The 12,474-nt window shown below is 33.4% G+C and overlaps 2 protein-coding genes across 2 annotated transcripts; both read left to right on the top strand.

Annotated features, from left to right (window-relative positions):
• The first annotated feature begins 339 nt into the window (after window positions 1–339).
• Window positions 340–4,599, top strand: LOC126841797 (protein hairy). The gene is made up of 3 exons (XM_050578454.1): window positions 340–504; window positions 2,850–2,945; window positions 3,032–4,599. Exons 1-3 carry the CDS (start codon window positions 415–417, stop codon window positions 3,692–3,694), a joined length of 849 nt encoding a protein of 282 aa, XP_050434411.1. The 5' UTR covers window positions 340–414; the 3' UTR covers window positions 3,695–4,599.
• A 1,269-nt stretch (window positions 4,600–5,868) lies between these two features.
• On the top strand, window positions 5,869–12,336 carry LOC126841812 (membrane-bound alkaline phosphatase-like). The gene is made up of 9 exons (XM_050578475.1): window positions 5,869–6,109; window positions 7,657–7,707; window positions 8,149–8,381; window positions 8,447–8,658; window positions 9,889–10,018; window positions 10,098–10,281; window positions 10,368–10,540; window positions 10,645–10,900; window positions 12,078–12,336. Exons 1-9 carry the CDS (start codon window positions 6,013–6,015, stop codon window positions 12,269–12,271), a joined length of 1,530 nt encoding a protein of 509 aa, XP_050434432.1. The 5' UTR covers window positions 5,869–6,012; the 3' UTR covers window positions 12,272–12,336.
• Window positions 12,337–12,474: the final 138 nt, after the last annotated feature.

The following is a 12,474-nucleotide window of genomic DNA, read 5'->3' as shown; positions in this document are numbered from 1 at the left end:
CAAATATTTACGTTTGGCTTACCGTTTTTGTCACAGCGTACAACAGTCAACAGCGACAATAATAATAATATTATCTATTATTATGACGACAACGGCGACGCGGGGAAGACGGTCCGGAACAAGTGGACGCCGCCGGCCGCCGCCGCCACCGACGTGGTATTTTCGGCGTCCGACGCCACCAGTCACCACCACCACCACCGCCGCCGCCGCAACCGAGATGACGATGATAGCTGTTGTGGTGGGAAGACTGGTCGCGCGACGGTCACGAGCAACAGGTCCCCACCACCGGCGCTCGGCAACACCTGTGCGTGTGTCCGCCCCGTGCGAGTCAGCAGAAGCGCGCGCGCGCCCGCGTCTCATCATTATTTCGTTCGTTTTCAGTACGGGAGCCGCACGCTCACCACGCGCCTAATCATGACTTCCGGAGTGGCGGCAACGGAAGGCTCGCCTTTGTCCGCGGACACGATATGCTCTCAGAAAAAGACCAACGAAAACAACCGACGGGTAAGTCTTACAAACGGTCACACGACAATTTTAGACGTTATTGTTTTGAATTTTTTGAATTTTCCGGTTTCTGTTAGAAAAATAGACACCATTTTCTTGCAGCTCCCTTAAAAACTACTGTATAACCTATCTTGTCAATAAAATATAAGTCAATTTAGCGAGTTAACCGGTATATTTGATTACGACAAAAATCTAAAATAAAATATTTTGTATTGTACACAATAAAAATAAATGTTATCACCAATGCAAAATAAGACAAATAATACAACTAACGGTCGATTAAAATTCCACGGATTTATCATGGCTGATAAATTACCTGTCAATTTATAAATAAGAGACCACGAAATAAGCAATAATTAAACGATTGTTTTTTTTAACGTAAGCTGTACAACAAATTGTAAAAATTAAATTATCAAATCAAAATTTTTTATTTTATAGAAGAGTACGTCGTTTTTGAATTGTTATTGATTTTGCAAAATACTAAAAAAAAATATTATAACCAACTAGAATTAAACAGAACACATGAAATTATCCTAATCGTGGCCACATAATTCAATTGCATGTTATGATATACCGATTTTTTTTTTATATCATTAACATGATTATTTTTTTAAAATGGTAATTTTTTATTTTATTCCCTAATTAACTACAAATACATGTATACACTTGTCATCAGTCATAATATTATATAGTTGATTAGTATGAGAAAATTTAATTGAAATTCGCATCAAATTAACAGATTCTTTACTCGGGATATTATTTTCAAAAATATTGTTTTTAAATCATTAAAACTAAAGTTATTTACTAAACGGTAAATGTATTTTCCATGTCTAGACATATTATTAATATGGTTAATTATAACGCTTACTTTAATAGTATTTACTGATGTATCGAACTTGAAATCTCGATGTAAAAAGACCTTAGCAACACTTGTGGTTATAATATATAGTAATGAAATAAAATAATGAAATATTTAAATAAACCCTTAACCAGTAACCACAAAAATAATACTCTATAACATAAACGTATTTCCGCAGCAATATTACCATCATAAGCGCACACGACAGACTGTTATAGGGATTGAAAGCTGTCCGTTTTTTTTTACTTTTTAGACCAAAAAGCCTGACAAAATGTCGACTACCTATGATGGTCGGATTTCAATTCTGTAAAGATATACGAGTTCTTTGGCTAATTTTCCAGGTTATTAGGGAAACGGATTTTTTATTTTTTGCTTTTTTATGTAAAAACATTTGTTTTTTTGTATTGAAAAATGTTCAAATTTAAATACAAGAAACCGAAATTATGTAATGAAAATAGGTTTCCTACAAAACCTAGTTTAAGTAGTCAAAAAACTCGATCACTTTACAGAAATTAAATCGGACTATTTTAAGTAGGCGTAATTTTGTCAGGTTTTTAGACTAAAATACCACCAAAATGACATTAACTCATTGAAAAAAGTGTATAAGATAAAAATAACACTTACTTACAAATTAATCTGTTAATAAATTATCAAGGTTGAAATTTATTAAAACCCATTTTTTCTTAACTATTGCCTATATAAAACTCCTTAACACCCGTTCGCTTTCAATCCCCTTAACAAAGAATTTGATTTAGTTCGTTTACAATATTAGTCTTAAGAAAATAGTTCTCTTTACTCATAAGTTTTTAATAGTCTCCGTTGTACGAATGAACTCGAGAAGTTATGTATTTCAGAATTGTAAAATATAGCTTTAGGTGCTCGAAGTAGGCAACTCAGTATACGTGCGCACAGTGTAATTGCATACTTGAATTAAAACGGCGAATTTTAATTATTTACTAGTGATTCACTTCCATTTTCACCCTATTAAAAATCAAGTTTACGTATTTTAAAGAAAAACTTTTGAAATTTGATATTTTCATTTGATAAGTTAATTAATATTTATTATAAAACTTTTGATAACCTCTAAACACATACACGCGTTCTATGGTTTTTAAGTTTGAGAGGGATAATAAAAATAGAAGTGATCTTCCTTAGCAAAATATCATTTATAGTTGAAGAATTGTCTTCATAAATGGCGTTTTAAATTCTTGATCGTTAAATCACTACCGTGTACGACCAATTCCATTAAAACGGTCAATAGTATTTCCAGGCCGTGTTCCTTGGCGTAGGCAGGAAGTAATAAATAGTTTGTATCGGGTTTTTTTTTTATTCCAAACCTGCGGGTGGCTCCAAATCCAATAATACGTTTTACCGTGTAATCTAATGCCTTTCCCAACTATATTATTATATTTTTGTTTACGGCCAGGCTACAAGCAAGTCGATTTTTGACTTGGAATACCTACTAATGGATTTTTTTTTTTTATAGAGTAACAAGCCGATAATGGAAAAGAAACGGAGAGCCAGAATCAACAATTGCCTTAACGAATTAAAATCACTTATTTTGGACGCTACTAAAAAAGACGTGAGTATTCAAAACTAAAAAATCGTCCCAACTATTTACATACGGTCAATTATTAATGAGCATTTTTTTATTTTAAACTTGTGCAGCCAGCCAGACATTCCAAATTAGAAAAGGCTGATATATTAGAAATGACCGTAAAACACCTAGAGACGATGCAAAAGCAAGGCGTGGCACTATCAGCGGCTACCGATTCTACAGTGGCCAACAAGTTTAAGGCCGGCTTTTCCGAGTGTACGAACGAAGTGAGCCGATTTCCCGGACTTGAGCCTAACGTCCGGAAACGGCTTATCCAACACTTGAGCACGTATTTTACTAAAGAAAACGGTGGTGGCGTTAGTGAAAAATCACCTCGGCCCCCTTCGGAAACGGCCAACCTCCAACTACACCTAGACTCCAACCAAAACGCCATACTGTTGGGTACAACCGGTTCGACTTGCGGCGTTCAACTTGTGCCCACCAGATTGCCCAACGGCGACATCGCATTAGTGCTGCCGTCTAGGTCTGCCGAACAAACGACGGCGCCTCCGCCACCACACCCAATGTCACTTGTCATGTCACCCACTCCTCCGTCCACACGGTCTGAATCGTCGGGTACTGATTCGCCTAACCCCGACAGACCTTCTTCGTGTTACTCTATGGGCAGTTGTGATAGCTCGGATGCGTACAGTCAGTCGGACTTGCCATTGGCCTTGGTGACCAGAAGAGATGAAGAAAAGTCCATCTTAGAAGAACCGTGGCGGCCGTGGTAGCCATTTCAATTTGATCTTCATTTTTATCATCTTCATTTAAAAACCGATTCTCATTAAGTATGATTAAGTTTTGTTTTATTATTAATATTTTTGTTTTTTTTTTCAATTTTGAAAATATGCGCACACGTCATTTTGCTCATTAGAAAAATGTTTCAATTCTTTGTGCCATATATTCAAGTTGATAAAATCGTTAAATTTGGATTTATATAGAAGAAAAAAGGCTGGTAGTGCATAACTATTTCATAAGACAGTTAATATATATGTATATTTTTTTTATGTTATCATTTGTCATATTTAAACTAATTATTTTTTTAAATCATATTTAAGATGACCACTTGCTTACACAATAAAAAAAACAGGATTCGTGCAATTATTTCATTGATTTAATTTCCCTAATCAAATAAAATTGCCGGGCAATAGTGCAAAGAGTGTAAACAATGTTTGTGGTTCTCTTATTCAATTGTCATATTAATTTGTGTTGAAATTACCTCCATTTGCCATTATACTTAATAAGCAATGTATTTCAAAGTTTAATAGATATGTGCTAAAATTGAATTTTTTCATAATACATTTGTCTTGTATAAATATTAGTAAAAACTAATTATCAGGTTAAGTAAAATTATTTATACTTATGTTGTTTTGTTGAATATTGTATAAATATAGAGGAATATAAGTAACATATGCTCATCCTATGGTCATGTATTCGCCTTAACAGCAATAATCACTTTGTCTTCCATTAATTATTTTTTTGTATTATAATAAGCTTAACTATAAAACGCGTCATAATTTTAAAAAATGTATTTATTTCTTATATTGTTTTATTTTATTATTATGTGAAATATTTATAAAATGTCATAAGCGAACCTAAGTACCTAATAAAAGTATGTTACAAATTTCATGTGAAATGTCATGCGTAATAATATGTTGTGTCCACTCAGATAGTTCCGAGTTCTGACTACTAGCAAGCAGACAGATTTAAATTATTATTATTATTATTGTATTCTGTACCACAGATGACAAAATACGCAAGTCACAAAAAGTAAATTTTACAGGAGAGATAAAACAAAAATAAATAATAAAACTATCATAAATGGACTACCTACGATAATATACCACTTGCTGGCTGCTGCACATGCATTTATGGAACCATAAGTAGAGTAGGATACCTCTAAAAAGATCATTCAATGAATATTTTGATTATGAAGGTAACTCGTTTTTTTTTTTTTATTAGGATTTGCGGTACTTGATCTCTGTGATCCATTATTTAGAGTATAGAAATGGTTTTAAGTAATTTTCAAAATTGAACTAGATAATATACATGGACGAAACCATTAGTTACCAATAAATAAACTTTATAATAGATAGTTGTTGATGGTGTTGAACATGTTGTTTTAAAAATAATCGACGTTTTACTGTTGTGTCTAGAAAAGCAGCCATACCCATGTATTCTTGATAAACCGAATAACTACCACTACATATAATGTATTCCAGAATAGTTGATTAAATAGGTTAGTACGAGTTATTCATCTAAACGTAATCTAATATTCTAATAACTTAATTGCACAGCCCCATAGAAAAGTAGGTTTTAGACGCACTAAACTAGTCAATAATTACGTTTTTAAGTCGCTGAAACCGAATCCGAGGCCAGTCGGAAGTCCAAAGTCAACTGTAGCTTTTCCCTAATTAAAAAAATATATATATAGATACATAAAAAGAAAACAAATTGTATCTCTTTTTGTTTTCATTAGTAGTTGTAACAATAATGTACGCATGTATGCATGCAAGCATGAGATAATATAGCTACTTAAAAAATTGGGTTTAAAATATTACTCGCAAGACTTAGTGACACTAAAAATTCAATTAAACAAAAATATAATAACAACTGTTGTAAAAATCACAATCTAATCGCGTAGGCGACACCGTCGAGATTTTAGCAACAAAATATGTGGTATTTTGGAAAGTACCGGTCTGCGTGTCTTATGGTTTAGTAAAATGTGATATTAAACGTTTTATTACCCATATTGACGTTTAATCAATTAATCAAACTGCCGCTATTGTACATATCATTAATCGTCATTAACCGATTAACGTATTTTGCATTGCGGTTGAACTAGTCCTTGTGTCCGATTTCGACTGAATCCTTCAATTACATACAACGTTCACACAACCGCTTGTAGCAGCCATAATATTTGTTTTCGCAGTTATGATAATATTGTACTACCCTACTGTTTGCCCAGCAGTCACTCGGTTTACAACGGACACGGTAGACAGCTCCGGAAAGTATCGTAAAGGACCAACGTAGTAGTGTCGGCGCTACCATGATTTCTTGTACGTTATTACTCGTTGTAGTAAGTTTCTTCGTTAGTGCCAAAGAAACCGCTGCTAATAGGCATTTCAGACAAAGTCCTTCGTTCGGTAAGTTGATAATAAATAATTTTATCGTAGCTAAAAACCGCGCAAAAAATCGCAACTAACGTTCTCGCATAGTTTTAAAACTGATTAGTAAAAACGTAGTAAAAAGCTAAACATATTATCAATACATTTTATCGAGTAACTAATATTTCGTTTAAAAATATATACCTACTATTATTATTATTATTAAATAAATTATATAGTATGAAAATAATAAATAATGCTATACATAGTATAGCTATGGTAGTGATTTAAACTCGAATGATCGAATAATTTCCATCACTAGTACATAGCTAGAAGTCAGTAGAGCTTTAACTAATATATTTTATTTCGATACCCTTTAAAAGTAACACTTGATATCCATACTGAGCATAAAATACAGTACTAGGAAAATTGTTTACTTTATAAAAATTATAAATATTTTAAACAACATTTTTTAAAAAGTACTTTTGATTTTTCATAGGTCTTTTGTGAATAACAAATAGCTGTACGTCGGTATGACAAACAAGCCAAAAATTGTTCCGGAACAAGATATGTTTAAAAAGCAACGATATTAAAAAAATATTTTGTCAATCATATTTTGTCTTTTTTTATTATATATAATTTTATAGTTGGCCTATCAAATTGACCAAATTAGAGGGGAACTGTGACCTTCAGACAAATATTTTCACTGTAAAAATGTTAATTTGATAACATGCTAAAATAGATCATACGGTTTTTTCTATTGCTTTTTAAAAGATATAAATACAGCATCTTTCCAAAGGCCATAAATTACAAAAATATATTCATAAATTAATAAAATAATCAGCCAAACTAAAATGTTATTTTTTTGCCGAGAAAGTTAAAACAAAACCATTTTTAACTATACATATTATGCATAATGGTTCTCAACACAATTACAATAATAATTACTGATGTTATCTACCTAATATAAAAAACCTTAAAAAGCTAAACGTTTAATAATTATGCTACAAATAGTTTTTAATCAATTATTGTTTTTTGTTAAAACTTATGCTTTGCAGTTTTTCTTGATGTATACGAACAGCTGAAAAAAAACATTCATTTTTTTATTTGAGCACGTTTTAAGTGTATATAAGGAAAACACAACTGACAAACATATCACGTAACAAAATTAAAAAGAACCTCTATTCTATAAAATTGTAAATGTGTTTTCCAAAGTTGTTAGTAAAGTCAATAAGACAGTGGTGTATGTTTTTTTATGACGAGAATTATAAAGTAAAAAACTGAAACAACGGTAATCGGAGACGCGAGTTTTTTTGTACCTGCTAGAGATAAGTGTTTCCTTTAATTCATTTCCCGTGTGATTATCGCGGTAGGCCACAGTGACACGAGGTCGTTGCAGAGCTCTCCCCGTTTGTTTTCATTCTTTGACACGGTCCCCCCATATCGCCTTATGATTTTGCACCCATGACTGCCTTAGGGGTCAATCGTTACATATCGATTGGCATGCGGTTACAACACCGCGCGATACTTATCCGCGGCGACATTGATGGGCGTTTCGCATCAATTGGTTCTATTTGATTTTCCAGGCAATTATTTCGCGGACAAGAGACGACCTCTGCTACAGACCCGAGAATACGGTAAGCACGATATATATATATATATACGGTAAGCAAGATATACATTATACAAACATTTCAGTTATCGAATTACAACACGAGTACTGGTCACCTATTTAAAGCGATTTTCATTAATACTTAATCCAGTAGTCAACAAAATATAATATTTAAACATCGAAGTATAATTTTTTAATTTTAGCTCATTTAATCTTCTACATATACACACAATATATATATATATATATATATGTATTAATTTATTTTATGATAGAAATCATTTGCGATACAACAGCCGACTGACTGTATGTCTGTAATTTTAAAACTAAATTATCGGTTTTGTTAAAATGTATTTACGCATATTTTTTACTCGCATAAATTTGTTAATAACTAAAATACATATATTGAGCAATTCTGGGGGGGGGGGGTCTGGGTAACCAGTATCATAATCTGAAGTATCCGTAGATTCGAATTTCTGGATGGGACGCGGTATGTTCGATCTGAATCGTCGACTGAAAGTGTTGGAAAGTCCAATCGTCGGCAGAGCTAAAAACATCGTCTTCTTTTTGGGCGACGGTATGTCCTTATCCACGGTGACTGCGGCAAGAGTTTACATGGAACAGACGTCAGGCAGTTCGTTCCCAAATGGCAACGCCTCTTTGTCTTTTGAATATTTCCCATACACGGGTCTAGCTAGAGTAAGACTTCACTTAAAATAGTTGTTGCATTATTCAAATTAAATACGATTGCGTTTTCCCTGTAGACCTATTGTGTAGATAAACAAGTGGCCGACTCTGCTTGTTCGTCCACGGCTTATATGACCGGCGTCAAAGCGAATTCAGGCACATTGGGTGTAACGGGTGCCGTCCGAGAGAACGACTGCGAATCTTCGTTAGAAGCCAAAAATCGAGTTGACTCGATTCTACAATGGGCTCAAAAGGCTGGGAAATCGACAGGGATCGTAACAACAACCAGGTAGATAAATTATCGAAAATTGCATACATCATTTAAACTGAGGAATTGTTATATTGTTGGGATATTTATGGCTATGATTGATTTAAATTACAAGTTACACAGCAATATAATATAAATGAAAACTTGTAATTAAAAGCCTTAAGCGCAATTGATTTGTACAAACAAATGAATCCCACTATTATATTTTCTTATTAAGTTTTTATGTAGTTTTTCGAGTGATTATTTTTAATGATATCTAATAGTAGTAATGTAACTCATAATTGACATAGAGTTTTTACCGATGCTTCAATTATTATGCCCAGATCGATCAACCCTATCCCTTGAATTGCATTAACCATGAATTCAATTGTAGGGATATTGACATTACACCCGATAACAACACATATTATACTTATTAGAGCACCTAAGAAACTATCTACTAATCTACCCCTATCCAAATGTAAGTATCACTAATTATATACCACTCGATACGGCGAATTCCATACTACCTATTCGATCTTTAAATAATGAATCACTCTCTACAAAATTGCTTAAGTATACAAACAAAATTGTTGTGTTTTGTACAAAATATTAAATTATCAAATAAATATAAAGGTATGCTTGATAATGTTATTAATAAAATCCTAAACGTTGATTATCGACGTTCGACAAACAGACATCGAAAGGATAATCAACAGACACAACAGATTCTATATACCATAATACAGACATTTTTGTCTACCTAACCTATTATTATTGTATAATATATAGTATTTGAAACCCTGTAATACCTTTATTTAGAGGAATTTGTTAAACAAGGCTCAGTGTTTGTTTCCCTTTTTATGGATATATTTTGACGATTAGAAGGTTAGTATATCTTCAATTTTTATGCATGATAGTTGGTACTAAAAGTTGTTTGGATATATTTACATTTACATTTTACATAACTATAATTATATATCTAAAGGACACATTTCTTTCTACAAAGCAGTAGCTACCCCTTGAGCTTTAGTAAGCAGTGGATGTATTCTATATGCATTAAATAATGGCTTTGTAAACATGGCACATTTTTTTCTATGATTTCAACGCCCCAAAAATGCATTCTCTTGTTTTCATCACACGAGAGATAAATTAAAAAATAATATTTAACTCACTAGACGTAATTAAAATAACATGATCATTTAGTATGTAATTACATTTTAGAGCAGTTTATGAATGATGGATAACACAATTATGAAACTTTTTGTACAGAGTCACCCACGCTTCTCCTGCCGGCGGTTACGCCCATTCTGCCAACAGGGATTGGGAGAGTAGTGCACCCGGAGACTGTTTAGACATTGCTCAACAATTAGTCACCCAAGAACCCGGGATAGAGTTAGATGTAATGATACTAATTTTTTCACGTTTCATTATTACAAGTGTCGGTATAATGGAAGAAATATTTTTTTTTTTTTTGGTAGGTGATAATGGGGGGAGGTCGGCAAGAGTTCCTGCCAAAATACATTAACGGCAACCGCGAAGACGGTCGAGATTTGATTGCAGAGTGGAAGATCCGGATGAAGAAGAACAATCAGAGATACGACTACGTGAGAAACAAAACGGAGCTGTCCAATTTGAACTTAAACAACGTGGACAAGCTTCTGGGTGAATATTAATATTAAACAATTCGTATAGTTATGCGCGTTCGTTATTATCCGTGTTGTGCGTGCTACCCATAAACGTAATTGCAGGTTTGTTTTCGATGAGCCACATGTCGTACACGGGCACCAAAGAGCTGGAAAGAGACGAACCGTCTCTCAGTGAAATGACTTTGGCGGCCATCGAAGTGTTGCGGAAGAACAACAACGGATACGTGCTATTCGTCGAAGGCGGCAGAATCGATCATGCGCACCATCAAAATCTAGTAGGCCCGATCGATAATCAATACCTCTGATACCTGTCCGCGGCCAGGAGATATACTTTAACCGAACAGCCCGTGTGAATCGATTATTTTCGCATTTTTTCCAGGCACACATGGCCCTGACTGAGACGATAGCGTTTTCCAAAGCCGTAGACGTTGCCGACACGATAACCAATCCGAAGAACACGCTGATCGTGGTCACGTCAGACCATTCGCACACCATGACCATAAACGGATATCCAGCCAGGGAGGATTCAATCATCGGTGAAGTAGACCGCGAAGAAGGGCCTTATTCGATATTGAGCTATGCCAATGGGCCGTCTGCGTCGGCGCAGTCTTACAGAAAACAGATGTCTAAGTATGGTAAGCCGAGTATGGTAAAGGCCAGTTAGGCGCAAACACAATTTAGCCGAGGCTAAAAAAAATTGTCAAGTTTAAAATGTTTTGGGCCCCGAAAGAATAGAGAATCACCCCTCACCCCTACCCACCAATTTATATAATATGGGGTATTCCCAGCCATTTTTCCCCTGTTTTTCTCAAAAAGAAAATCTCAAACGTTTGCGAGTTATGAATTATTGATCATTTTTAACGTACTTGTTCACGTTGTATATTATTATAAAATAATAATTGTAGGCATAAGCATAATATTGATTATTTAGAGTATTTAAAAACTAGACCGTCTATGGGCAAAACATTTTATCTATTTATTTCATCTGTTTTCTTCCTAAAAAGCATAAAAAATATCCATTTAATGTAAAATAAATAGTTTTTTTTATAAAAAAAACTACAGTTACGTTTGCAAAATAAAGTAAGCTACTAAAAAAACCATGACGCATAAGTCAAAAGGTATATGATTTGGCACTCCAAATATATAGCTTTTTAGTACTGATGGAAGCCCATGGAAACGCGTCTTCCCTTCTACATCCAAACCGGCTTTTTGAAACTTTTAATTATTCAAAATTTTATGCTCCATAAGGCTTGTCTTTAATTTGTTCATTATCTATTAACTTTTGTCCGGGGATAGCCCTTTTTTCTATACAAGAATATTTTGATTTACATATTGTCGAAGTTTTACTAATTTTTGTTAAAAAATGACATTGTTATTTTCGTGCCAAGTAACAGGTATAATTAAAATATAACAATTGCTAAATCAAAAAAATATTGTAAGTCAATTTTTTGACAGTTTATTGTAAAATCTTTGTTTATTGTACAAGAATAGAAGATTTTTTTGCAAAAAAGTGAGAATTTAAATAGTCCATATTTCAATAGCAAGAAAACGTAAAACAATGTGTTACACAATGAAATGGAATGTATTGGAAAAACTTTAAACTGCTAAGTGCTATCATATCAATCGTTATTTTGTAAATACATTTTTTAATTAAGCCATCGTACAAATAAACTGAAATTTAACATTGCTTACTCAGACCACACACCAGATTTACCTACTTCACAAACAGATGGAATGTCCGAATTACGACGCTTTCATGTAAACCAAAAAAAATAGGTTTAATAGAAAACAAAAAATTTTTTTTTTTTATAGGTGAAAGTTTTGCACTCTATCCGTCCTTAGTGCCAATGTCAACAGAAACACACGGTGGGGAAGACGTGGCCGTATGGGCTCGGGGACCATGGGCTCACTTGTTTGTCGGCAGTTTTGAACAAAACATGTTACCTTTGATTATGTCTTATGCTTCTTGCATAGGACCAAACAAAGAGAAATGCTCAAATAGATAGTTTATATCAATTGAGTATCTATCCATTTGTTAACTTTTTTATTATGTTGTGATTACCAGTTGTTATTAAACACATTGTTAAACTTCAATTAAATATTTGATTTATTTTTTACAAACGATCATCAATATGTTATTTTGTTATTTATTTGTATAATGATTTACAATGAAATAATAAAGCGCTATAAACTCAAAGTTTACCATTTA

Source organism: Adelges cooleyi, unplaced genomic scaffold (assembly GCF_023614345.1).
Source record: "Adelges cooleyi isolate 19-005CV unplaced genomic scaffold, UGA_ACOO_1.1 ACOO_flye_CR_arks_rails_tigmint_CR_PRNA_41, whole genome shotgun sequence".
Taxonomy (NCBI): Eukaryota; Metazoa; Arthropoda; class Insecta; order Hemiptera; family Adelgidae; genus Adelges; species Adelges cooleyi.
The sequence above is the reverse complement of the archived record's forward strand: the minus strand, read 5'-3'. Positions and strand labels throughout refer to the sequence as shown.

What these genes read in the sequence shown, in the direction of transcription:
- LOC126841797 (XM_050578454.1), top strand. Translation starts at nt 415, where the DNA reads ATGACTTCCGGAGTGGCGGCAACGGAAGGCTCGCCTTTGTCCGCGGAC. An exon ending in CCAACGAAAACAACCGACGG is followed by an intron (nt 505 to 2,849) that starts GTAAGTCTTACA and finishes TTTTTTTTATAG; the next exon opens with AGTAACAAGCCGATAATGGA. An exon ending in TGGACGCTACTAAAAAAGAC is followed by an intron (nt 2,946 to 3,031) that starts GTGAGTATTCAA and finishes AAACTTGTGCAG; the next exon opens with CCAGCCAGACATTCCAAATT.
- LOC126841812 (XM_050578475.1), top strand. Translation starts at nt 6,013, where the DNA reads ATGATTTCTTGTACGTTATTACTCGTTGTAGTAAGTTTCTTCGTTAGT. An exon ending in CAACGTGGACAAGCTTCTGG is followed by an intron (nt 10,282 to 10,367) that starts GTGAATATTAAT and finishes ACGTAATTGCAG; the next exon opens with GTTTGTTTTCGATGAGCCAC. An exon ending in ATGCGCACCATCAAAATCTA is followed by an intron (nt 10,541 to 10,644) that starts GTAGGCCCGATC and finishes CATTTTTTCCAG; the next exon opens with GCACACATGGCCCTGACTGA.